At 41.8% G+C, this 25,915-nt stretch overlaps 1 protein-coding gene across 10 annotated transcripts in view; it reads left to right on the top strand.

Annotated features, from left to right (window-relative positions):
- Positions 1 to 25,915, top strand: part of apaf1 (apoptotic peptidase activating factor 1) — a 215,259-nt gene continuing 189,344 nt past the window's right edge. For all 10 annotated transcript variants that reach the window (XR_013578123.1, XR_013578124.1, XR_013578125.1 and 7 more), the window contains exons 1-4: positions 1 to 128; positions 6,759 to 6,936; positions 11,794 to 11,983; positions 22,809 to 23,006. Coding sequence is in view for 6 of the 10 variants with exons in the window: in XM_078553441.1 (XP_078409567.1) it covers positions 6,799 to 6,936; positions 11,794 to 11,983; positions 22,809 to 23,006 (526 nt within the window). In the remaining 4 variants the exon portion in view is untranslated. The remainder of the gene's footprint in view (positions 129 to 6,758; positions 6,937 to 11,793; positions 11,984 to 22,808; positions 23,007 to 25,915) is intronic.

The following is a 25,915-nucleotide window of genomic DNA, read 5'->3' as shown; positions in this document are numbered from 1 at the left end:
CCAGGAAGCAGCGGCCTGAGGGAGCTGAGCTGAGCTGGACCCCGGGTGAAGAGGGCGCAGCCCCGCGGTTCAGGGGCGGTCCGGGACGCACTGTGGGCGCGATATTGGTCCAGGGAATCCCCGCGGAGGTAAGTTTCAGAGGAAGCCCGGGGCCGGCCAAGGCTATTGTTCCCAAGTTTCATCCTCTGTGTGTTTGTTCCTGAGGAGAATCAGTGAGGCCCTGGGGTCTTCAGTGAAGCTTAAAGTGATGGGATTAATTTCCTGATCTATGGAGAAGGAATTTGCAATTTATCCAGAGCCTTTCAGAGCACTTTACAAGTTAGCTACTTTTTGATGTATAGTCACTGTTGTGGGAACTGCACTGGGGATGTCAGCCTGGATTATGTGTTTAAGTACCTTGGGTGGCACTTCATCCCCTGACAGAGGTGTGAATACTACCACAGAGATGAGGGAGAAGTTGTTATTGGGGTGTAATCCAATGTGACCCTGGAGCAGGAAGTGTGAAAGACCCCAGGTTAGTGAATACCTTCTAAGCAGACGATATTTTTGTCAGAAACGTGTAACTGGGAAGGCAGAAAGATCTAATACTATGTCAGCTTCCCCATTGTCGCCAGTGGAACACCAGATCCCCTCTCCTTGCTGGTGGCAACCACATTTGTATTGAGCGCTAATGTCATGCCAGTGATGTGGTCTAAATAGTGTCGCGCCTAACCACTACTTTCTAATGGTGTCCAAATTTGAAGCTTGGGAAAGGTGGTTGGTAATTTCCTGTACACTTGAACTGTTGTTCTTCCATGGCCAGTTTAACTGAAATCTAATTTCGAAAGTATAGAATAACAGTAGAAGTTTGTTCCATTCCAGGTCAAGACTAGAGTAGCAGAACAATTACTTCTGGCTTTTGTGAGCATTCTAACTGTTCTCTGGGTAAAGAAGTTTCTCATAAGTTCTTTATTGTATTTATAATTGGCTTCAAGTAGCAGCAACAAAAGAAAATGATGATGGCGTTAAGAGGAAACTGTGCTGCATTTCTGCTGTGGGGCAGCCTCAACAATGCATCAATGTGAATATCCCTGTTTCGGAGGCTATCCTTTCTTTCTTCAGGAGGTTTTTTTCCCAAGGTTCCCCGTCTATATGAAGGCTCTCTACCTATTTGTACCCTTTCTTATTGCTATGTGACAGCTCTGCTGTAAGTCCCTCTTGTTTCTTTCTTTTCCCATGAACTTTATCACAAGTCTGTGAACAGATATTGATGACCTTGAGATCAACACTAGTAAACGTCACCTACCTTAGACCTGACTTATGCTTTCCCTTTCCAATGGCCATTCAACTCTAGAAGTCATTCTTTTCTGGTCATACAGCTAACCTCAGGCAGTTTCAAAGGGCATTTCCATATTATTCCTATTGTTTCTACAGATTCCATTCTAATCGTTCCTGATATTGATTAGCTGTTTCAAAATATTGTGGTTTAAAACTAGTTAAACTACGGCAGGATGGTCATATGAGGAGAGATTGGGCTGATTAGGCCTGTATTCACTGGAGTTTAGAAGAATGAGAGGGGATCTCATTAAAACATATAAAATTCTGACAGGAATGGACAAACTGGATGCAGGGATGATGTTTCCTCTGGCTGGGGGTGGATATAGAACAAGGGGTGGGTATAGAACAAGGGGTCATAGTCTCAGGAGACAGGGTAGGCCATTTAGGACTGAGATGAGGAGAAACTTCTTCACTCAGAGAATGAATTCTCTACCACAAGGCTGTGGAGCCCACGTCACAATTTATTTAAGGAGGAAATAGATTTCTGGATTCTAAAGGCACCAAGGGGTATGGGGAGAGAGCAGGAGTATGGCATTAAGATAGAAGATCAGCCATGATCATATTTAATGGCAGAGCAGGCTTAAAGGGCCAAATGACCTACTCCTGCTCCTATTTTCTATGTAAAACTTTAACAATATTTTTTTTTAAAAAGCAATAATACACTAACAAGTCTCTAGAGAATTAATCAGGTCTGCTGCAGTAGTGCTGGTTAACCCTTTCCACTTGGATCTCTGGCATTCATACAAAACTTTTATCCAACATAGGAAATGTTCCTTCCCAAAAATCAATAAATTAACCTCATGCTGTTTGTAGAACTTTGCTATGTACAAGTTGACAGTTTAGTTTGACTACATTACAACAACGACTGCACTTGAAAAAGTAATTTATTGGTTGTGAAGTGCTTTGGGTGTAGCCTGATGATATAAGGTGCTATACAAATGCAAGTAATTTTTCTTCAAAGTGAAAGAAAATAGCAAAAATTGTCCTCAATTTCTAATGCATCAGTAAGCTGAAGAGTATGTAAGCAACTCTGCAATGACTAATTGCACTAAAGAGTGTACAGAAGAGATTTAAGACGATGCTGCCAGGACTGGAATATTGCAGCTATGCGCGAAGATTGGATAGGCTGAAGTTGTTTTCCTTGGAACAGAGGAGGCTGAGGGGAGATTTGATTGAGGTGTACAAGGTTGTGAGGGCCCTGCATAGAGTGGATGGGAAGGGCCTATTTCCTTTAACAAGAGGTCAGTAACAGGGGGAGCATAGATTTAAAGTGATTGGTAGAAGGATTAGAGGGGAGATGAGGAAATCACTTTTCACTCAGAGGGTGGTCGGGGTCTGGATCTCACTGCCTAAAAGGGTAGTAGAGGCAGAAACCCTGATCTCATTTAAAAGGTGTCTGGATATGCACCTGAAGCTCCATACACCCAGGGCCACAAACCAAGTGCTGGAAAATGGGATTAGGCAGGCTGGCTTTTTTTGCTGGTGCAGACAGGATGGGCAGAGTGGCCGCCTCCTCTGCCGTAAATTTTTCTACATTTTCTACATTTTCTAAATGTCTGAAAAGGAGGAATGTGCAGCGATGTGTGGAGAGGGTGGAAGTGGCAGTATGTGAATTGCTTCTTGGGAGAGCCAGCATGGACACGATAGGACATGATGATGCCTTCTGAGCTTTAACTATTCTATGATTCTTTGACTTGAATTCTTGTGGTCTGTCACGGGAAATCCTTGCTTTCACTCATAGAAAATTGAGAAAGAGCTAAAATAACCGTCAGAAATTTTATATAATTGACAATGCAGATGAACTTGCATCTCAATACTCATATTGTGAATGTTAGCTGCAACAAAATTTAGGAATCGCAATGTATATGTGGATGTGCTTGCTGCGTATAAAGCAATGAAATGAGTGACCTAACATGCCAACAGTAGATGAGATCATTGGACCATTTAGATCTGAAATTAAAAAGCAGGTACATTAATGTATCCTCATTCACGTCGAAATACAGCCTGTATATATGATTGAACTTTGGGGACTCATCCGTGGCTAAGGTATTTCATTGCACTATCTGACAAATAATAAAGGCAACCCAGGTGTTCTAAGTGTGTCAAAAAGTAACTTGAGATCTGCAGCCCAGCCCTGGATTGTGCTGCACAATTACAAGTGGTTGGATGGTGTTGGGAGCTTACTCCTGAAAAGTGGAAAGTCAGGAAGAAGAAATGTATGCCAAAAGCGTACTTCTGGTTTTTGACATTTTCCCCGGATTAAATTCAAGAAAAATATAATTTTTTAAAATATTTTTATATTTAGCGTGACCGAGGGCAAAAGCTTAGCTTATGGTGTAATGTGGCAGAAGACAGCTTACTAGAACTCTGTTGTAGAGCATGCAAATGTTCCATTGAATTGTATCACAACATTGTTTATTTCCCTCCACCATTGAAGGTGGGCCGAGGTGATGTTTTTACCCAGTTTGTTGGTCTGTTTGTAAACAATATATCTCATAGACAGATTTCAATGAAACTTGGTACACAAGGTATGGCCCAAGAAAGAACTCATTTGTTTTTGGTAACGATCTGGATCCTGGAATTTTTAAAGGATCTGTTAACATTAGGAGATGGGGTGAATTGATTTTTTTAGAATTTTATAGGTTGTTTTATTTAGAATGTTGATGAGTATTTTAGAATGTTGTGGATTGTCTTATCTGCTGTTGTGGCATTTGCTGTCAAAATATGAGCAGAGTTTTCAGAGCAGGTTTTTGGATGTGGTTTGGCTTGCCACCACCCCAGTGAGATGGAAGCTCTTAATGAAAAGGCAAATTTTTTCAGCTTTGTAGGTACAGAGCATCAACCAGGCAGGGAACAAGCCTTAAGGAAGAGCTGCCTATATGTAATAACGTTGGGTTAACACAGCGTGGTGGAGGTATGTGCTCTACTGAGTGCGCTCTTCACTTTTGTTTAATGTTTTAGTATTGTTACGACACTGGACAAGTCACATCCTGGGGTGAAGCCTGGCCTAATAGATCCTAACCTTGTTTCTTAGAAACTGTGGAGAAAAGATACAGAACAAATTCACAGGAGTTTATTGATGAGCTTTTAACATAAAGAATAAAACATTTATTAAACAAGGAAAAATTAATTATATTACACCAGACAAAAAGTTTGGAAAGATCTCAATATAAATGCAGGAAAATGATTCAAACTCACACTATTCTTTTTATCCTGGCAATACCCTTACAGACACACAAACCTAGTGAAGATTTACCACTATCTTAATACCAAGGCTCCTTGCTTGGGCTGACCCAGTTGCAAATGCTTTTCTTCTGGCAGATTCCTGAGCATTCACTAGATGCTCTTTCTGCAGCTGGTACCCCTCCCTGAGACACCCAAAACTGCATTCTAATCTGACTATTACTTCAACTGCAGAGCAAACACATGAATTCCCTAAACTCAGTCCCCAACAGCCTTGCAGTATTTCTTATCAGAGAGCTTAGAATTCCTGCCTTCAGAAAACCTGACTCTTTTGCCAGGAGATCCCTCCAGACCTCCTTGCACCAAGCTCACAAAAAAACTAAATGAAACTGAAACCATGTTCCGCATTTCTTAACACGCAAATATAAATTGAAGTTATACATTGTTCCTAACAGTATTACGTTTGGGTGCTTAGTGGTAACACTCATCTTTGAGTCAGAATATTGTGGATTCATGCCTTATTCTGGAGACTCGCGTATGTTTGCACTTTAGCACAATACTGAAGAAATGCTGTACTGTCAAAGGAGTTATCTTTCAGATGGGGTAAATTAGGCCCCCTTAGCCTGTTCGGCCAGACAAATCCAAAGGAACTATTTGAAGATGGGAGGAGGGTGGGGGGCAGTTCTCCTGGTGTACTGAATTCAGCATTGCTAAACACAAATTATCTGGTAATTTATCACATTGATGTTTGTGGAACCTTGGCTATACTTATCATTACAACAGTGACTACATTTCAAAAAATACTTAGTTTGAGATGCGTAAAAATATCCTGAGATTTTGAAAGACAAGTCCTTCCCTTTTTGTATTGAAATGTAGTGTAGTAACGAACACTGGTGACAAATTGAATATCAAATTAGTGGGAAAAGTAACATGTGTAGCACATTACAATATTGATGTGCCATGCTGCTCTGTGTTAGGCGTGGGCTACCTCTGTAATCTTACCATACAATGAATTCCTATTGTTGCCATTCAAGGTAAGGCATGGAGGGTGGCATGTGCAAGGGAAAATTAGAAGGCAAGTCATTTCCCTCCTTACTGTTGTATCCGTTACTGGCTAAGGAGCCGGAAAATGGCCAGATTGCTCTCTCCGCTATAAAATAGTGTGCAGCATAGGAACAGAGGAGATAAATAGTAAATAGCATGTTTATTACCATCACTGAAAGAAACTGAAGTGCCATTGCAGACATTTTCACTTCATAACATTTTAAATTGAACAATGCTAGTACAGAAGACTTGAATTTTTGAAATGCATTTTAATTCTGTGACTGCGCTAGGGAGCAAAACCTTTCTTCAACTGAATGTTTTTGGTCAACGACAGAAAATTTTATTGAGGGCAAGGGAATAACATTCAAATAAAGTTACAGCATTAAAGTTAGTAAGTCACATGACCAGATTATTAAAATTGGGCAGAGTGTAAAACACAGTGAGGAAGTGCTAAAGTTTATTTTACTTCATTCCAAAAGTAAAAAAGAAATGCAATGATCCAAAGATCTGCTAATGATTGTTGGCTAATTTTCAGATAATAACCTCAACTTGAAACATGAAAGTTTAATAATTGATTATTATGTACAGTTTTGGTCTCCTTACCTAAGGAAGGAAATACTTGCCATAGAAGGAGTGCAACGAATGTTCACCAGACTGATCCCTACGAGGGGAGACTGGGCCTGTATTCTCTGTAGTTTAGAAGAATGAGAGGTGACCTCAATGAAGCATACAAAATTCTTGTAAGGCTCAGCAGGCTGGATGTAGGAAGGATGTTTCCCATGGCTGTGGGGATCTGGAACCAAGGGACACAGTCTCAGAATAAGAGAGAGGCTATTTAGGATTGAGATGTGGAGGAATTTCTTCACAGGGAGGGTGGTGAATCTTTGGAATTCTCTACCCCAGAGAGCTATGGAGGCTCAGCCATTGAGCATATTCATGACCGAGATTGATAGATATCTAGGTATTAAAGACATCAAGGGATATGGGGATAGTATGGGAAAATGGCATTGAGGTAGAAGGTCAGCCATGATCTAGTTGAAAGGCAGAATAGGCTTGAGGGGCTGAATGGCCTACTCCTCCTATGTTTCTAACATAATGGGCCCAACCTTGTGAACAGATAATACATTTGTTACTTGCTGTCAACTTCATATTAATGTTGACGATTTTTAAATATTTTCTGTGCTACTACAATATTTCTCTCTTTTTATTTTTAGGGATATAATAAGGCTGCTTCAGGTGGAAACCATTGTTATCATGGAGGAACGAGCCCGCAGTTGTTTGTTACAAAATCGCTCTGCACTTGAGCAAGATATCAAGACCTCGTACATTATGGACCATCTAATAAGTGAAGAGGTTCTAAGTCTAGATGATGAACAGAAGGTTAAAAGTCAGGTGACTGACTATAGCCAGGCGTTGTTAATAATGTGCATGGCAGGGTTGCTTATCGGCGTGTTTAGCGTTTATCTACACTTGCGCTAAAGCTCATGTGCAGTCACTATGCTATGCTATCAAATTGATTTATTTCCTTGGTGCTGGCACACAGAAAAAAATTAAGATTTTTTTCTGTGTGCCAGCACCAAGGAAATAAATCATATGTCATCACTAATTAGTCAATCCAATAGATTGTACTATTTTTTACACACTGGTGTTAATATTAGCACAACACATTTTGGCATTAATGTGGGGGAAGCAGTGGCATAGTGGTATTATCATTGGACCTCTAATCCAGGGTCCCAGGGTAATGCTCTGGGGACCCGGGTTTGAATCCCACCATGTGGAATTTGAATTCAATCCATAAAAATCTGGATTAAAGTCTAATGATGACCATGAAACTATTGTCAATTGTCATAAAAATCTATCTGGTTCACTAATGCCCGTTAGGGAAGGAAATCTGCCGTCCTTCCCTGGTCTGGCCCACATGTGACTCAAGGCCCACAGCAATATGGTTGACTCTTAAATGCCCTCTGAAATGGCCTACCAAGCCAGTCACTTGTATCAAAACAGCTGCAAAGTCTATAAGGAATGAAACCAGAGGAATGAAACTGGACGGACCACCTGGCATCAACTTAAGCACAGGAAAAGACAATGGCAAACTCAGTCCTCCTCACTAACATTTAGGGGCTTATGCCAAAATTGGGAGAGCTGTCCCACAGACTAGTCAAGCCATAAACAGCCTGACATAGTTGTAGTCACGGAATCATATCTTACAGATAATGTCCCAGATACCACCATCACCATCCCTGGGTATGTCCTGTCCCACCAGCAGGACAGATCCAGCAGAGGTGGCGGTGGCACAGTGGTATACAGTCAGGATGGAGTTGCCTGGGGAGTCCTCGACATCGACTTCAGATCCCATGAAGTCTCATGGCATCAGGTTAAACATGGGCAAGGAAACCTCCTGCTGATTATCATGTACCACCCGCCCACCCGCTCAGCTGAAGAATCAGCACCACTTAGAGGAAGCACTGGTGGACTTCTATCTCCGTCACCAAGAGTGGCTTAGTAGCACCACTACAGATTGAGTTGGCCGAGTCCTAAAGGACATAGCTGCTAGACTGGGTCTGAGCAGGTGATAAGGGTACCACCAAGAGGGAAAAACACACTTGACCTCATCCTTTCCAATCTGCCTGCTGCAGATACATCTGCCCATGACAGTATCGGCGGTAGTGACCTCTGCACAGTCCTTGTGGAGACAAAGCCCTGTCTTTACATTGAGGATACCCACCATCATGTTGTATGGCACTACCACTGTGCTAAGTGGGATAGATTTTGAACAGATCTAGCAACTCAAAACTGGGCATCCATGAGGCACTGTGGGCCATCAGCAGCAGCAGAATTGTACTCAACCACAATCTGTAACCTTTTGGCCCAGTATATCCCCAATTCTACTGTTACCATCAAGCTAGGGGTTCAATCCTGCTCAATGAAGGGTGCAGGAGGGCATTCCAGGAGCAGCACCAGGCATACCTAAAAATGAGGTGTTAACGTGGTGAAGCTACAGCTCAGGTCTACATGCATGCCAAGCAGCATGCGATTGACAGAGCTAAGCAATCCCACAACCAACGGATCAGATCTAAGCTCTGCACTCTTGCCACATCCAGGCATGAAAGATAGCGGACAATCAAACAACTCACTGGAGGATCCACAAATATCCCCATCCTCAGAGATGGGGGAGCCCAGCACATCAGTGCAAAAGATAAGGCTGAAGCATTTGCAACAATATTCACCCAAAAGTGCCCAATGGATGATCCACCTCTGCCTCCTCCAGGGGTCCCCAGCATCACAGATGCCAGTTTTCAATCAATTCGATTCACTCCATGTGATATCAAGAAACGGTTGAACTGGATACTGCAAAGGCGATGGGCCTTGACAATATTCCGATAATAGTACTGAAGACTTGTGCTCCAGAACTTGCCGCACCCCTCGCCAAGCTGCTCCAGTGCAGATACAACACTGGCATCTACCCAGCAATGTGGAAAATTACCCAGGTATGTCCTGTACACAAAAAAAAGGACGAATCCAACCTGCGCCGATTACCACCCCATCAGTCTACTCCTGATCATCAGTAAAGTGATGGAAGGGGTCATCAACAATGCTATCAAGCAGCCCTTGCTTAGCAATAAACTGCTCACTGACGCTCAGTTTGGGTTCCACCAGGGCCATTCAGCTCCTGACCTCATTGCAGCCTTGGTTCAAACATGGACGTAAGAGCTGAACTTCAGAGGTGAGGCGAGAGTGACTGCCCTTGATATCAAGGCAGCATTTAACTGAATAAGGCATGAAGGACCCCTAGAAAAACTGGAGTCAATGGGAATCGGGGGAGAAACTCTTGGTTGGTTGGAACAAAAGAAGATGGTTGTGGTTGTTGGAGGACAGTCATCTCAGTTCCAGTACATCACTGCAGGAGTTCCTCAGGATAGTGTCCTAGGCCCGACCATATTCAGCTGCTTCATCAATGACCTTCCTTCCATCATAAGGTCAGAAGTGGGGATGTTCGCTGATGACTGTACAATGTCCAGCACCATTTGCGACTCCTCAGACACTGAAGCAGTCCATGTCTAAATGCAGCAAGACCTGTATAATATCCAGGCAAGTAACATCCGTGTGCACACAGGTGCCAGGCAATGACCATCTCCGACAAGAGAGAATCTAACCATCGCCCCATGATATTCAATAGCATTACCATTGCTGAATCCCCCACTACCAACATTCTGGGAGTTACCATTGACCAGAAACTGAACTGGACTAGCCATATAAATACTGTGGCTACAAGAGTCAGTCGGACTAGGAATCCTGTGACGAGTAACTCACTTCCTGACTTCCCCGAGCCTGTGATCATCTACAAGGCACAAGTCAGGAGTGTGATGGAATAATCTCCACTTGCCTGGATGAGTGCAGTTCCAACAACACTCAAGAAGCTCAACACCATCCAGGACAAGGCAGCCCGCTTGACTGGCACCCCATCCACAAACATTCACCCTCCACCACTGACACACAGTGGCTGCAGTGTGTACTATCTACAAGATGCACTGCAGGAACTCACCAAGTTTAGACAGCATCTTCCAAACCCACAACTGCTCCCATCTAGAAGGACAAGGCAGCAGAAGCATGGAACACCACCACCTGCAAGTTCCCCTCCAAGCCACTCACCATTCTGACTTGGAAATATATTGGTGTTCTTTCACTGTTGGGGTCAAAATCCTGGAACTCCCTCCTTAACATCACTGAGAGTGTACCTACACCCACTGCAGTGGTTCAATAAAGCAGCTCACCTCAAGGGCAATTAGAGATGGGCAATAAATGCTGGTCTAGCCAGAGACGCCAACATGCCATAGAAAAAAATTTTAATAACACATTTGGGTGTGATATAATATATTTTTGTTGCTAATGTACGTTGAGATTTACTTATAAAAAGTTAGGGCCGAATTTTCCAACGAGTGACAATCACCGTCGGATTGCCACTCCGCTCCTGTTTTTTTTGCACTAAGATGGAACGCCACATTTCTGACCCGGACTTCAAAACCAGGCTGCTTTGGAAATGTGGAGCGTACCTGTCCTCCTCCGTAGTGCAGGATCATCAGAGAAAGCCAAGCCATGTCCCCTTTTTTATGGCACTAGTTGCTGTAGTTTGGTAACTCTTCATTCATGAACACGCTGAAAAGCTTTGGGACATTTAATAGCTTTTCAATGTTTTAGTGAATGAGTGAGGTTTGCGGGCAGGGTGACAGAGTGGTAGTTGGGTGTGGTGGTAGAGAGGTCAGGTTGGCTTGGGGTAGAGTTGGAAGGTCAGCAGTAGAGTCGGAGGGTCGGTGGGGAGGGTGTTGGTGGCGGTGGGCAAGTCAGAGTGTTAGGGTTGGTGTTGGAGACTTGGGTTGGGAGCCGGGTGGGCTCAGTGGAGAGTCGGGGCCAGGGGGTCATTTGTACAGTCACCCAGGCATTAGACATGGTGTTTTTGTATCTAATATTTCCTGGGTAACTATCTAGGTAAGCAAATCGGAACCCTTTGAAGTCTCTGACTGTAATGAGTTGGGGACTTTTTCAGTGTGTCCCGGGAAGCAGGGGAATTGCCCATCGAAAGTTGAAACATCCCAGGCAATTTCCGTGGAGTCCTTGCATTGGGACTTTCAAGAGGCCCCGTGGAGCATCCTCCAGGATAGTTTTGGCCTCTGACTATCTGGAGACCAGAAGATCTTGGCCTTAGTTGCAAGATGTTCATAATGTTCAGTTAGGAGTTAATTTTCATGCATAAATTATTTTTTCCTATGAAAATTGTGACACTTAAGATCTCTTCAAACAATGAAGTCACCTCGATTTGTTATGGGCTGATAGCACCAAAGATTGGCAGTCCATCCACCATCTTAAACACACACCTCCCACCTTGAAGGACACACCTTCGAGGGCAATTCGTGATGGGTAATAAATTCTGGCCTTGCCATTGATGCCCACATCCCATGAATGAATTATAAAAAGAAATCACCTCCAAGCACCCCACCAAATCACACATCAACTTGGACGCCTATCACCATTCCTTCATTCTTTGCTGAGTCAACTTCCTGGAAGTCCCTACCTTATAGCATTGTTGGGAATACCTTCACCACAAGTATTGAAGGTGACCCACCACCACTTTCTGATGGGCAACGAGGGATGGATAATAAATGCTTATCTTGCTTGCAATGCTGATATCCTGGGATGCATTTTAAAATGTGTTTTGCTGGAAGATGAATCCTCAGTTATGATTTTTTTTTCCAGGCTACACAGAAAGAACGGGCTGCTTCACTTCTAAGTATAATCCTTGAAAAGGATAATTATGCTGTCATATCTTTCTACAATGCGTTGCTGAATGAAGGATACAAGGAACTTGCTGCATTACTTCAAGATGGCCTTCCAATTATTTCCACATCCACAAATAAAAGTTCTACAGATGGTTTGACCGCTTATGGTTAGTATATTTTGTGCATGATATACTTTTCAAGTTTTCTTTCTGTAGTTAAATGTTTGCCTTTTATTGTGATGGATATTGATCAAAAAAAATTGTGGGTGCTTAACTAAGCTGCTAATTTTTCTTCTGTCCACCACCTTAAAGTTGTTTCATCACTTTTCAGTGCAGATATGGCACAGATTATCTTGTGGGGGGTTATTTAACACTTAATACCCATACTGAAGGGGGGCCTCCTAATTCTTAGTGCTCTGGTGTTTTTATTTTGCCAATGAGTTCAGCTGCTCAATGGAGTTGAAGAAATTACAGAGCAGTTGACATTGAAGTGATATGTCCTGAGGTATACATTTACATTACTATAGTCATTGTGGGTTTGGATTGCAGCATTACATGATAGTTTATTCTTTTATTTTGTATATACAATGAAAATAGCATCCTGCTGGGCTGCTAGGTGAGATATCTTCTGGAGAGGAGGAAAATAGTTTGTTACTCCACAACAAGGCTTACATTTGTTTAGGATATCCGAAAATAGCATTGTTGTTGAAAATTTAATTGAGACCTTGGCCTATTTTATCCACATTGCAGGCAGTAGCAAGAATATGAGAAATTGTCTGGCTGTGATTTTGAGTCTGAGACAAGAGAGGGGAATTGAACAAAAGGGGCAGGCAAATTGCTCATAAGACCAAAGGAGGAAAAAGGTGAAATCAAAACATGTGTCTGAGTATCAAAATCATTCTTAATTCTATTTAAAGGCAAATAATGTTGATCAGCTGACAGGTCGCATTGTTTTAGATGGGTTGATAACCTAGCATTATGGGAAATACCCATTTTAAAAGCTTACAGCATTAAAGTGCAAAGGATTTTGGTTAGTGGTTCCATGATGATGAATCTGATTCTTTTGGATTGTGACATCTCAGCAGTACAGATTTCAAGTCTTTACCTTCTTGAGGTCTCAGCTACTTTGGTAAGTGTTCCCGTTGTAACTGATTGATTGTTGGCTTCCTGAGAATTGGGGATTGTTGAGTGGTTGTGTAGTTTCTGAAAGTTGACTGGGAAAATAAAGATGTTTGATCGGTTATTTGGAGTTTGAATCTCATTTTTCATGAGCTTGTCTTATGCATTTGAAGCTGTCTTATCAATCTTAAGATTCTCATTCTGTTTGTAGTGTCAGTAAGGCTCATGTATGTTCAACATAATACTTATGGAGCTTTAATTGATTGTCCTGTCATATGTAGTGGTGTGACAAGTCGAAACTCAACCATTATGCAAGAGGATCTCTCTCTTATCACTGAGAATCACAGGACAGAAAACAGCCATTTGGCTCACAGAGTATGTGCTGGGTCTTTCGAAGAGCAATGCCACTCTCACTCTTTCCCCATATCCCAGATTTTTTTCTCTTCAAGTATTTATCCAATTCCCTTTTGAAAACTTCTAATGAAACTGTTTCCACCACCCTATTAGGCAGTACATTTCAAATCCTGACTAGGCATGTAAAATGTTTTTCCTCATGTCTCGCGTTCTTTTACTAATCACTTTGCCAATCACAATGACCTCTGATTATCAGCCCTTCAATTATTGGAAACAGCTTCCCTTTACTTATTCTATTTAAACCTTTCATGATTTTAAGGGCCTCAATCAAATCTTCTCTTAACCTTACAAAAGCAAAATATTCCAGATGCTGGAAATCTGAAATAAAAACCAAGTGCTGGAAATACTCAGCAGGTCTGGCAGCATCTGTGGAGAGAGAAACAGAGTTAGCATTTCAGTTCGATGACATTTCATTGGAACTGGGAGAAGTTAGAAATGTAATAGCTTCCAAGCAAGTGGAAAGGGGACAATTAAATCCCGGAACTTGGAAACTGTTAAAGTGACAGAAGGCGTTGGAAGAGACTGGACAAGGGGAGAAAAAAATAGGTTGTTAGGAAGAAATCAATTCAATGGGCAGGAACAGGATAAGTCTACCAAAACAATCCTGTTGTGGATATTGGGAAGGAGTTAGAAGCAGGCTGTTGGGGTTGGGGAACCAAAAGGTTGGTGACCATGGAGGGAAGATCTCCACAGAAGGAAAAACCAGTGAAAGTCCTGGAAATGAAGTGAATGATTTGACGTTCAGTACTGGGGTCATAATCCAGGGGGAGGTAGGAGGAAGTTTGAGAGTTGGCATTCGGCCTCTGCAAGGTAGAGGTTGGTTTGCCAGCCAACAACCGTACCACTTTTGTCAGCAGGTTTGAGAACAATGTTAGGGTTGGACCTGAGAGAATAGAGTGCAGCAAGTTCAAAGGAAAACAGGTTAGAGTGAGTGAGGGGACTAAAGAAATTAAGATGGCCACTGTCATGCCGGCAGTTCTCAATGAAAAGATCAAGGAAGGGGTTCCAGGTGGAGGGAGAATATTGGAGATGGGTAAAAGGATCTGCTATGCAGGGAGAAGACTTCTGACCAAAGAAGTTGGTGTGAAGGTATAAGCGACGGAAGAAATGTTGTGCCAAGTTCGAAATTCATTGAGGTGAGAGAGCAAGGGGATGAAGCTTGATGCTTTTGCTGAGAACAAGTGGTACAGGGTCAGAGAGGGAGAGGGCAGAGGGTATTGTGAATACATGTCAAGGGGTGACATTAGAAGAAGGATTGAGGTCAAAAGGAAGTGAAGGGGAAGAAGGATCTGGATGGACATTGCTGCCCATGAGTTGTTGAAGTTTTTGATTCTTCACACCTGAAAAGAAGAAAAATTATTTTTGTTAAATCATGGATGAGACAAAGGATGAAATGAAACTGCAGAGCAGGACAATTTTGAGATGGTTGGTGCTGCTGAACAGAAGTTGAGTATGTCAATGTGGTGATTGTGGCAACAATTCATATGTTGTTTAATGTGGATTTCAATCTCAGGATGTAGCAAGAACAGCGATTTGAGGAACATTGAATGTCTTGGAGATATCTGTAATCGTGGGTGGATCCAATACACAAAGGGTAGAATTTCAGTTGGAATCCCCATGGAATCAGTCAGAGCCGGAGACAGTTGCTGAGGAAAGAGATGTGGCTGTGGAAGTAAGTTTGGTAGATAACTGATTAAACACAAAAAGGGAAGTAGAAAGCAATGAAGATGAAGAAGGTAAAAGAGACAAATTGAAATCTGCTCAGAGTAGAGCAGAACTTCTTCAAAGTGGGTATTCCTGGAAGAGAAGTGGCAGTAAATTAAACACTTATACACTGGTACTAAACCATGGGAGCACCATATACCTCCCTCCAGTCGGAAAAACAGCCAATCATCTCAACTTCCTTAGCCAGTTTTGTATCTTCTTTTCCTTTTATCCCATGGGCTTCCATTTTGCTAACAAGACTAATATGTGGTACTTTATCAAACATCTCTTGAAAGACCATATACACAACAGCAACTGCACGGCCCTAATCACCCTCCCTGTTATCTCATCAAAAAATTCAATCAAGTTAGTCCAGCATGATTTGCCCCTAATAAATCCATGCTGGATTTTCTTTATTAGTCTGTGCTTTTCTAAGTGACGATTATTTTTCTGTTGCTTCTAAAAAGCTTCCCACTACTGACATTAAACTGACTGACTTGTAGTTGCCAGGCTTATCCTTCTCCCTTTTTTGTACAAGGTTGTGTATTACTTGCATTTCTCCAATTTTCTGGCACCAACCCTGTACCTAGGGAGGATTGGAAAATTATGAACAGTATCTCTGAAATCTCTGCCTTTTCTGATTTATAATTACTGGGCCATTGTTGTCAATCTCTTTACCTCTTTTTTTCCTCTTTCCCATCTGTCTCACATTATTTGGTAAACTAATTGCAAGTGCCACTATAAGTTGTTTAATTAATTACTGAATTGCACACAAAATATGGCTTCTTCAAAGAACTGCTCTAGGCCTTTCGCATAGGCTCATATCTCTCATCAGCCATTTAAAATTTTTTCAGTGAATTTTAAACCAATGCATGTGCAAGATACACATTCAGCAGCATGAAAATTGTGCTGTCATCTCAGTATCTCCATACTGTGTTTGCCATTTGGTTATGAATAGCTCGGAAAAGCTAAGGTGAATTCTACTCCTGTCACAAATTTTGTTTCATTACAGTAGCATGCATTTGTGTAGTACCTTCATTGTAATAACATGTCCCAAGGTGTTTCACAGGAGCATTAGCAAACAAAATATGACACTGAGCCACGTAGGAGATATTAGGGCAATGATCAAAAGCTTGGTAAAAAATGGTAGGCTTTAAGGAGTGTCCTAAAGGAGGAAAGTGAGGTAGAATGTCAAAGCGGTTTAGGGAGAGAATTGCAGTGTTTAGGGCTGAGGCAGTTGAAGGCACAGCCACCAATGCTGTAGCGATTAGACTTATGGATGTTGAAGAGGCTCAAATTAGAGAAGCACAGATATGAGGGTTGTGGGGCTGGAGGAGATTACAGAGAAAGGGAAGGGTCAAGTCATGGAAAGTAACAAAGGAAGCAGATTGGTTCACTGATTGCAGCTGTCGATGGCTTCATTGATTTGCTTGCAGATACCCAATGCTCTGTGTCAGCTGGATACCTATGATCACTATCTAAAACCAGAGCTGACAGGCACTGACTGGAAATGGTGCAGACACAAAATCATATTCTTGCTGATCAACCTTGTTTGGCTGCACACTTCTAGAATCACAGAATGGTTACAACACAATGAGGGCATTCAGACTGTGCTGGCTCTTTGCAAGAGCAATTTAATTCAGCTAGTCCCACTCTTTTCCACGCACCCTAGCCTTTCCCAGTAACCCTGCACGTTTTTCCTCTTCAGGTGATTATTGATTCTCTTTAAAAAGCCGCAATTGAATCTGCCTGCACCATCCTCTCAGGCAGTGCACTCCAGCTTCTAATCACTCGCTGAGTTTAAAAAAAAAGTTTTCTCATGTTGCCTTTTGTTGTTTTGACAGCCATCTTAAATCTGATTTAAAACTTGACTAAAGTGTTTGATTCTTGCACTTTTTTATGTAGCACTGATGTATATCCACATTTACACGCCATCACTGCTGCTGAAACACTCATCCGTGCCTTTGTTATTGATGGACTTGACTATGCCAATGCAGTCCTGGCATTCCTTCCACATTCTACCCGCTGTAAACTTGAGGCCATCCAATACTCTGCTGCCTGTGTCCTTACTCGCACCAAATCCTGTTCAACAAACATCCCTGTGTTTGCTGACCAACATGGACTCCCACTTAAGCAATGTTTTGTTTTTAAAATTTTCATCCTTGCTTTTAAATCCCTCTATGGCTTCACCCCCCTCTGTCTCTGTAAACTCCTCTAGCTCCATAACCATCTGTGACGCCTGTTCTTCTCTAATTCTGACCTCTTGTATGTCCATGATTTTAATTAGCTCACCGCTGGTGTCTGTGCCTTTGGCTGCCTAGGCCCTAAGTTCAAGAATTCCTACCCTAAACCATTCTTTATTCCTTTGCGATGCTCCTTAAAACCTACCTCTTTTATCACGCTTTTTGGTCATTTTGGCCTGAATATCACCTTACCTGGTTTGGTGTCAGATTTTTCTTTATAAATGCTCCTGTGAAGTGCTTTGGGAAATTTTAAAGGCATGCTAATTATACATTTGAATGTTTGTAAACTATGTGTCCCTTTTGACCCTGAGCTGAACTTCTGACTCATGTCCACTCAGTCACCAGGACCACCCGCTTCCATCTCCATAACACCATACGTCACTGTCCTTGCTTCAGCTCATATGTTGCTGAAACCCTTACCCACGCCTTTGTTGCATCTAGACTAGACTATTCCACTGTCCCTTAGCCAACCTCCTATATTGCAGCCTCCGTAAATTTAAGCCCATCCAAAACTCTGCTGCTGTATCCTAACTCGCATCCAGTTCCGTTTACCCCTGTGCTTGCTGGCCTTGATACCCAGTCTGGTGACACCTCTTTTTAAAAAAAATTCTCATCCTATGTTTTCGAATCCCTCCATGGCCTCGCCCCTCCCTATTTCTGTAACTTTCATTGGCCCTACAACCCTTTTAAGATCTCTGTGCTCCTCCAGTTCTGGCCTTTTGCGCATTCCTGACTTGCATTGCTTTATCTTTGGCTGTGCCTCAGCTGTTTTGCCCCCTGTAATTCTCTGCCTCACAACCTCTCTCTCCTTTTTAAGATACTTCTCAATATCTATCTCCTTAATTAAGACTTTGGTTATCTGTCCTAACATCTCTTTATGCGGCTTACAGTTCAAGTTGTTACTAAACTTATCATGTGAAGAGGTAAGATTTCTGGGTCATTGGGGATATAATCTACCCTCAGGACTTAGAATTGTTCAGGAGAAGAAAAAAGCTCTAAAATAACTAAGTTATAAATTTTAAGCTGATCTGGAAATGGTTTCTCTTGATTCTTATTTGCAAGCAACTGAATTGAAAATCTGTATCTTTTTGCAAGTCATTGTTGTTTTGTTCTGGCAGGTCAGGATGGCAAATGCTTCAGTGCTTGTGTGCTCTATAGTTGCCTTTAAAATGTAGTGATTTCAATTCTGTTTTCTGTACCACTGAGGTGTAATTTGCTTGTTACGTGGATTAAATAAATGAATAAAAATGTCAGACTATCAAAGGTAGATAATCTAACTGATGCAATTGAATGTTAAGGCTATATGTATAAAACTCATTCTTTTACTGTCCTATAGTTGTTTTTCTGACCTGGAGTGCTTTTGCCATCCTTTAATGGAGGTTTCTTGCCTCCTTGCGTCAATTATGTCCTTGTTGCCATGGAGAGTGCAGGTAATTGTCTATTGGGAAGTGAGGGGAGGAAAGAGAGATACTTCTTTGTACATCGCCACATCGCTGATTACCTGTTAGCATTGTTGAAGATCTAAGTGCTTCGTGACCGAAATCTAAGAAAGTGGAATGAATTACCTTTTTAAGTTGGAGTTCCACCCTAAAGATCTACATCTGAGTGGCATTACTTTATCATTGTAAAGCTTAGCAATTGTGCAACTGAGTGCTTTGGAATTCTCATTGGTGGGATGCATGCTTCGCAGCAGGGTCTGGTCTGATGCTGTGAAAATTGTAAAGTCACCAAGATTCATCACCACCATTATATAAATACTATTTAGGTGGTTTGCCACTCTCCAAGAAGATGATCTGAATGAAGAATACCTGAACTGGCCTAATATGAATGGGAATGATTCCTTTCCTAAAAGGCTTTTCAACTTTTATTCACGAATAAACACAATCCTGAACCAATTACACTGTCTACATGTGATGCAGGGCTCTTAGCTAGTTGTATTTGTTGATTTATGTCCATAAAGTTCATCAGATTTTAGTAGGCAAATTAATAGGCCTTCTACCCATTTATCTTGGCTGAATTCATTCAAGAACAGCAGCACAGGACATCACACAGTGATCGCATACCCTAATCAGACTTTTCCTTTAAGTCACACTCTTTACAATTCTCTTATTCATCTGGAATTTGTGGTGAGAATAATGGTGAGGCTATCAATGCTGGCTGTTATTAAGAAGGAAATTTGATAGCAATTTCTGGGGTATATACATGCACAGTCAAATGCAGAAATCCAGAGGTGATTATCAGAGATAACCTACTACTCCACAGGGTGCGCTGTTGCAGTCCTCCTATGGACGGGCTCAACATTGAAATGACTGCAAAGGCATGAATTTGCTATACTTGCCCACTAATTCCAGACAGAAGGCTGGTACATTCAACAGTGAGTTTTTAATGGTGTAATTATTAATTATTGATGAACAACCCCTCTGGCCCTGAAAATTTAATTGTACAATTGTGGATTCTCATTCCTTCAGGAGAAAATTAATGTTGCAGATTTAAAAATATATAAATCAAAAATAATTTTTTGTCTTTCTGCCTGTCTCTTCTTTCTCTCTCTCTCTCTTAATACCATCTTTATTTCATTTTCTATATTTCATTTAAATCTCATTTATATTTCCTGCTTTATGCTTCCAGGTTTAAACTCTGCATGTCTCAGTGAGGATTCTTCATTCTGGTTGAAGACCCTCACTGTTCCTTGACTGGTTCATTGAAGCTATAGGTCTCTATTGAAACAAGCACCGGATGAGAGGAAATTTCAGCTGACAAGCTCATGAAAAGTCTGTGGGCAGCTGTCAGTAGAGTAAACAGTGAGCAGCGCTTCTTTGCTGCTGAGTACATCTTTGAATGCTTTTGGGTGTATAAGCATTGTTCTTAGGCCTTCTAAAAGTCTCCATAAATTTTTTTCCACTTGGGATGCATATCAAATCTTTTCTCCAGTTTTCCCTTTAGCTGTCATGCTGATGCTGCATATATTTATTGGAAAAGAGATGTAACATCATGTTGAGATTGTTACTTGTGTAAGTTTAAAAGATCAATATACACCTCCAGTTCTTCTGTACCTTGTTCCATTTACTAGTTTTTCATGTAGGACAAGTGAATGTCAGCAATTAAGCATGAGAATGAGCTTGACCGTTTCTTCAGGTGACTTTTGCATAGGCACTTTCAGTGTAAGTCACTGTGTTGGAATCAGGAGTGGGAGCATTGAAGTGTTTTGTTTCCTTTCCTGCCCCTAGCCTAGGGACATTGAAGATATTTGTTGTGCTCCCACTATTATCATGGCTGAAATTAGTTAGTTCTGTATAGACCAGAGTTCAACCTGGGACCTTGTTCTGTATGGTTCAGAATCAATGGTGCATTGAGTCATCTAAGAAGCCTAGGATTATTTAGATGGAAAATTATACTAAAGTAAAAACGGTTGCTCTGTCAGATAACTTTAAATATGTCTTTTCCTTGCTGCTGTTTTAACCTGGTTATCTATACAGCTACTCCCTTCTGTTGATATTTTTGGTGATTTGCCTTTATCATGATGAACGTTGTCAGTGCTATGATAGTGCAGCAGTTTCCTATTTTGACAGCCTCTGTCAGTGTCCAAAATGGCATGGCTAAAGCTTTAAACACTCTGTCCCAAAAGTGTACCTTAACACCAATTATAAGGAGAAAGTCAGATGCTGCATTGCTGGATTTTTAAAAAGTTCCTCACCATCCTATAACCTTAAGCTGAGTTTCCAACCCCATATCCTCTCCATCATGAAGACTTCTACTTCTGTGACATTGTGCACCTTCACCTCTACCTCAGCCTATCTTCAACTGAAACCCTTATTTAAGTCATTTTCACCTCTAGACTTGAATGTTCCATTACTCCCCTGGCCAGTCTCCTACCCTTCATCTTCCGTAAACTTCAGCTCACCAAAACCTTTGCTTTCCTGGTTCTAACATGTGCCAGGTATTGCCAATCCATATGCTCACTGACTGGGATCCAATGTAGGTCAGTCAGTGACTCAGATTTAAAATTCAAATCCTACTACTTAAAATTCTTCATGCATTCACTTCTTTCCTGTCACCTTAGTGCAAGCTAAGTGTGTATGTGCAGCTACTCTTGGCCCCTGGCCAGTCGTTGTCGGAAGGCTGTCACCTTAACCTCCTCCAGCTGTACAAGTCCCCTCCCCTCCCACTGTGCTAGAGAATTTGAAACCTTTTTCTAGCAGATGAATTGTAGCATGGAATAAACTCCACAAAATTGAATCTATTACATGTTAATCAATCTTCATATGATGTTGCCTGAACTCTCAACTTAATAGGAAAAGCATTCATGGTGATCTGTGACAATGGCAGTGGGTTTGATAGGGTTCATTCAGTCCAAGTGCATGTCTGATACCTTTTTGAACAAATTGTCCATGTATTACTGTATCTATCAGGTACCATTAGAAGGGGAAGAAGTTATGAATGATACTGGATGAAAAATAAGTCAAAGAGAATGGGTTTGAGAAAAGGGATAAGAAGTGAGGGAAAAACAGAACTGCAGTAGAAAAATTGACAATGAAAGAGAAAATCATAACAATATTAAAGATAAATATTTCAACTCTTCGCCCAAAGTGCACCAGCAAATAAATGTAGTTGTCATCTTTTTGCATGTGACATCCTGCAGTTTTACAAGCCTAATTACGAATTGGACAGCCAAGCCACAGCACAGTTATTAGATTGATTGCCATAAATCATACAGCAAATTTTTAGGCCACGTTCATTCAAAATATGGGACCAGTCTGATCCAGGTGACTATAATTGCATGCTGCACTGTCCATTTCTGGAGGAGGTGTGATGTCCTTACATAGAGAGGAAGGTTTTTGAAGGAGGTTGAACTCTGGAGGTTCTACTGTCGGGTTACTCGCCAGATCTTTGGTGATATTGGTATCAACCCAGAGGTTGCGCTATTTGCCTTTTCTTGCTCATCTTTGGATGTTGATTCTGTTCATTTTTCATTCGCCTTGTCTCCCTGACTACTAGTTAACTGTTAGTAGATAAGTGCCTTCAGGAAGGAAACTGTACATCATCTGACAGAATGGATTGGTATGCAATTCTGTGTAAAAAAAATAAATAAATTACCAACCTTTCAAATGAAAGGTTAACAATCTGAAGCGCCAACTCTGTTTCTCTGTCCACAGATGCTGCTAGACCTGCTGAGTATTTCCAGCATTTTCTGTTGATATTGCAAAATTTCACTTTGGATCCTTGAATGAAACACATTTATATTATGTATAGAGAGAGCCACCAGACTGACTCCTTCTACCATCATTTAGGCACTTCACTAATTAACCAATTTTTGTTCCGAACACCAAACGGGCATATAGCCATGCCATTAAATTCAGATATTTCCGTGCTAAAAGTGAAAGAAACAGCAGAAATAACAATTGCACCTGAAATCAATATATGTTTGGGGTGTTCCAACAATTGACTGGTACTTAATTTTGCCATATCAGTAATCAGTAAAGAGAATATCTAATTTTGTCTTGATTTTTTTCCAGTTCAAACTATACTTTGTGAAGGTGGTGTACCACAGCGCCCTGTTGTGTTTGTTGATCGGCCAGAGATTGTACAATCCATCCGAAATGCACTCTATAAACTGGAAGAATATGCTGGATGGATCACTATATATGGAATGGCAGGTTGTGGGAAGTCAGTATTAGCAGCCGAAGCCCTAAGGAATCACAGAGTTATAACTGGTAAGTGTTGTTGCTGAGAAATATCACACTTTTTAAGTTTTACTGCCTCTTTTTAAAAAAAAAACACATTTATATAAGACCTTTCATGACCATAGGACACTCCAAAGCACTTTATAACTTATATTCAGATATCCACCACCACCCCCCACCCCCATTTAAAGCATGTTCTGATAGCACGTTTTTGTTTTGAGCACTGTTTGTAAATTAGGGAACTTACCTGAATAGCACCGGCATTAGCCTGTCTTTCTTTTTAGCTTGGCTTTTATTTATTCATTCATGGGACATGGGCATCACTGGCTAGGCCATCTTTCATGGCCCATCCATAATTGCCCTTGGTGGTGAGCTGCCTTCTTGAACCGCTGCAGTCCATGTGGTGTAGGTACGCCCACAGTGCTGCGCATGTGCCAAGAACCTCGTTGTAACTGCACATGTCCAGTCTGTATTTTTTAAGCACTTCTTGTCACTTCCTGACCCCTCTCACTATCTCCCCTTCGCAGTCCCTCCCATGAAAACCCCTCGTTCCCTCCTGTTTACTATCTCCCAGCCTCCTCACTCCCTCCCATTTGCCGCTTCCCTCTCCCGATCCCCCCCTCACTGCATCCTGCTTGTCATCCCTTTCCCGACCCCCTCACTCTCTCCCACTTGCTGCTTTTCTCTCCTGACTTCCCACTCCCTCCGCTCACCATCCTTCTCCCGACACCCTCCCTCCCACTCACTGTCCTCTCTGTTTCATTCATTGCCTCTCGCTTGCCGCGCCTCTATCGACACCCTTGCTTCTTCCCACTCTCTGCCTCTCCCAACCCCTTCGCAATCTCCAGCTCACTTCTTCCCTCTCCCAATCCCCTTCGTGCTTCCCCCTTGGCTGGAGAGAGCAGGAGGGGCAGCAAACATTGTGGCGGGAAGTGACGAGAGGGAGGTGGGAAGGGGTAAGTGGGAGGTGAGTAGTAAGTAGAAAGATTATTTTGGGGCCAGTTAGGTTCATGGCAGCCAATAAGTTTTTAATGTAAAAATTACAGGTCAGGAGCACACCCCAACCTTATTATTTGCTTTCTTATGGGAAAGTGAGTTTCATTTTGCCTGGTTTTTTGTTTAGCCCACCATTTTTGGGAACATGTTAGGAGTGCTAAATGAGAGTTAGCTGTTTTGATGATGTACCTTTGCAATGTAGAAATCACGACAGCCAATTTGCCACATCAAGCTCCCATGACCAGCAATGTGATAAGGCCAGGTATCTGTTTTTGTGATGTTGATTGAAGGATAAATTGGGGTGACCTTCCCTGTTCCTCTTATAAATAGTAGGACGTTTTACCATCCGAGAGGGCTGACAGGGCCTTGGTTTAACATCTCATCTGAAAGATGGTGCCTCTAATAGAGCAGCGCTTCCTCAGTGTTATAATGGAGTGTCAGCTTTGAAACTTCTGACTCAGAGGCAAGAATAAGAATATAAGAAATAGGAGCAGGAGTAGGCCATTCGGCCCCTCAAGCCTACCCCACCATTCAATAAAATCATGGCTGATCTGCCCCAGGCCTCAACTCCTCTTTCGTGCCAGCTTCTCATAGCCCTCAACTCCCCAATATTTCAAAGATCTATCTACATCCTCTTTAAATACTTTCAGCGATCTAGCCTCCACGATTCTCTGGGGTAGAGAATTCCAGACATTCACTACCCTCTGAGGGAAGAAATTCCTTCACGTCTCAGTTTTAAATGAATACCCCCTTATTCTGTAACTATGTCCCCTAGTTCAAGATTCCCACGCTAGTGGAAACATCTTCTCAACCTCTACCCTGCCAAGCCCCCTCAGAATCTTGTACATTTTAATAAGATCACCCCTCACTCGTCTAAACTCTAATGAATAAAGGCCTAACCTGTTTAGCCGCTCTTGATAAGTCAACCCCTTCATCCCAGGAATCAGCCTAGCGCATCTCTTTTGAACTGCCTCCAATGCCAGCATATCCTTTCTTAAATACAGGGACCAAAACTGTACACTACTCCAGGTGCAGCCTCAACAACACCCTGTACAGTAGTAACAAAACTTCCCTATTTTTAAACTCCAACTGCCTAGCAATACAGGCGAAAATTCCAATTGCCTTCTTAATTACTTGTTGCATCTGCATGCTAACTTCTTGTGTTTCATGCACAAGAACACCTAGATCCCTCTGTGCTGCACTTTTTTGGAGTCTCTCTCCATTTAAATATTAGTCTGCCTTTTGATTCTTCCAACTAAAGTGCATGACCTCACACTTTCGTACATAAACTCCATCGGCCAAGTTTTTGCCCACTCACTTAACCTATCTATATCCCCTTGCAGATTCCTTATGTCCTCACCACAACATGCCTTCCCACCTATTTTTGTATCGTCAGCAAATTTGGATACATTACATTCTGCCCCCTCCTTCAAGTCATTAATATAGATAGTAAATAATTGAGGCCCTAGGACTGATCCTTGTGGCACTCCACTAGTTACGTCTTTCCAACCTGGAAAAGACCCATTAATCCTGACTCTGTCTTCTGTGTGTGAACCAATCCTCAATCCATGCTAACACAGTACCCCCAATACCGTGAGCTCCTCTATTGTGCAACAACCTTTTATGTGGCACCTTATCAAATGCCTTTTAGAAATCCAAATACACTACATTTACAGTTTCCCCTTTATCAACTCTGTTTGTTATATCCTCAAAGAACTCTAGCAAATTTGTCAAACATGATTCTCCGTTCACAAAACCATGTTGACTCTGTTCGATTGTGTTAAGCTTTTCTAAATGTCCTGCTATTTCTTCCTTAATAATGGACCCAAGCATTTTCCCAATGACAGATGTTAGGCTGACTGGCCTATAGTTTCTTGCTTTTTGTCTCCCTCCCTTCTTGAACAGGGGTGTCACATTAGCGGTTTTCCAATCCGCTGGGACCA

The sequence above is a fragment of the Cetorhinus maximus genome, chromosome 12, assembly GCF_964194155.1.
Source record: "Cetorhinus maximus chromosome 12, sCetMax3.hap1.1, whole genome shotgun sequence".
Classification (NCBI taxonomy): domain Eukaryota; kingdom Metazoa; phylum Chordata; class Chondrichthyes; order Lamniformes; family Cetorhinidae; genus Cetorhinus; species Cetorhinus maximus.
The sequence above is the reverse complement of the archived record's forward strand: the minus strand, read 5'-3'. Positions and strand labels throughout refer to the sequence as shown.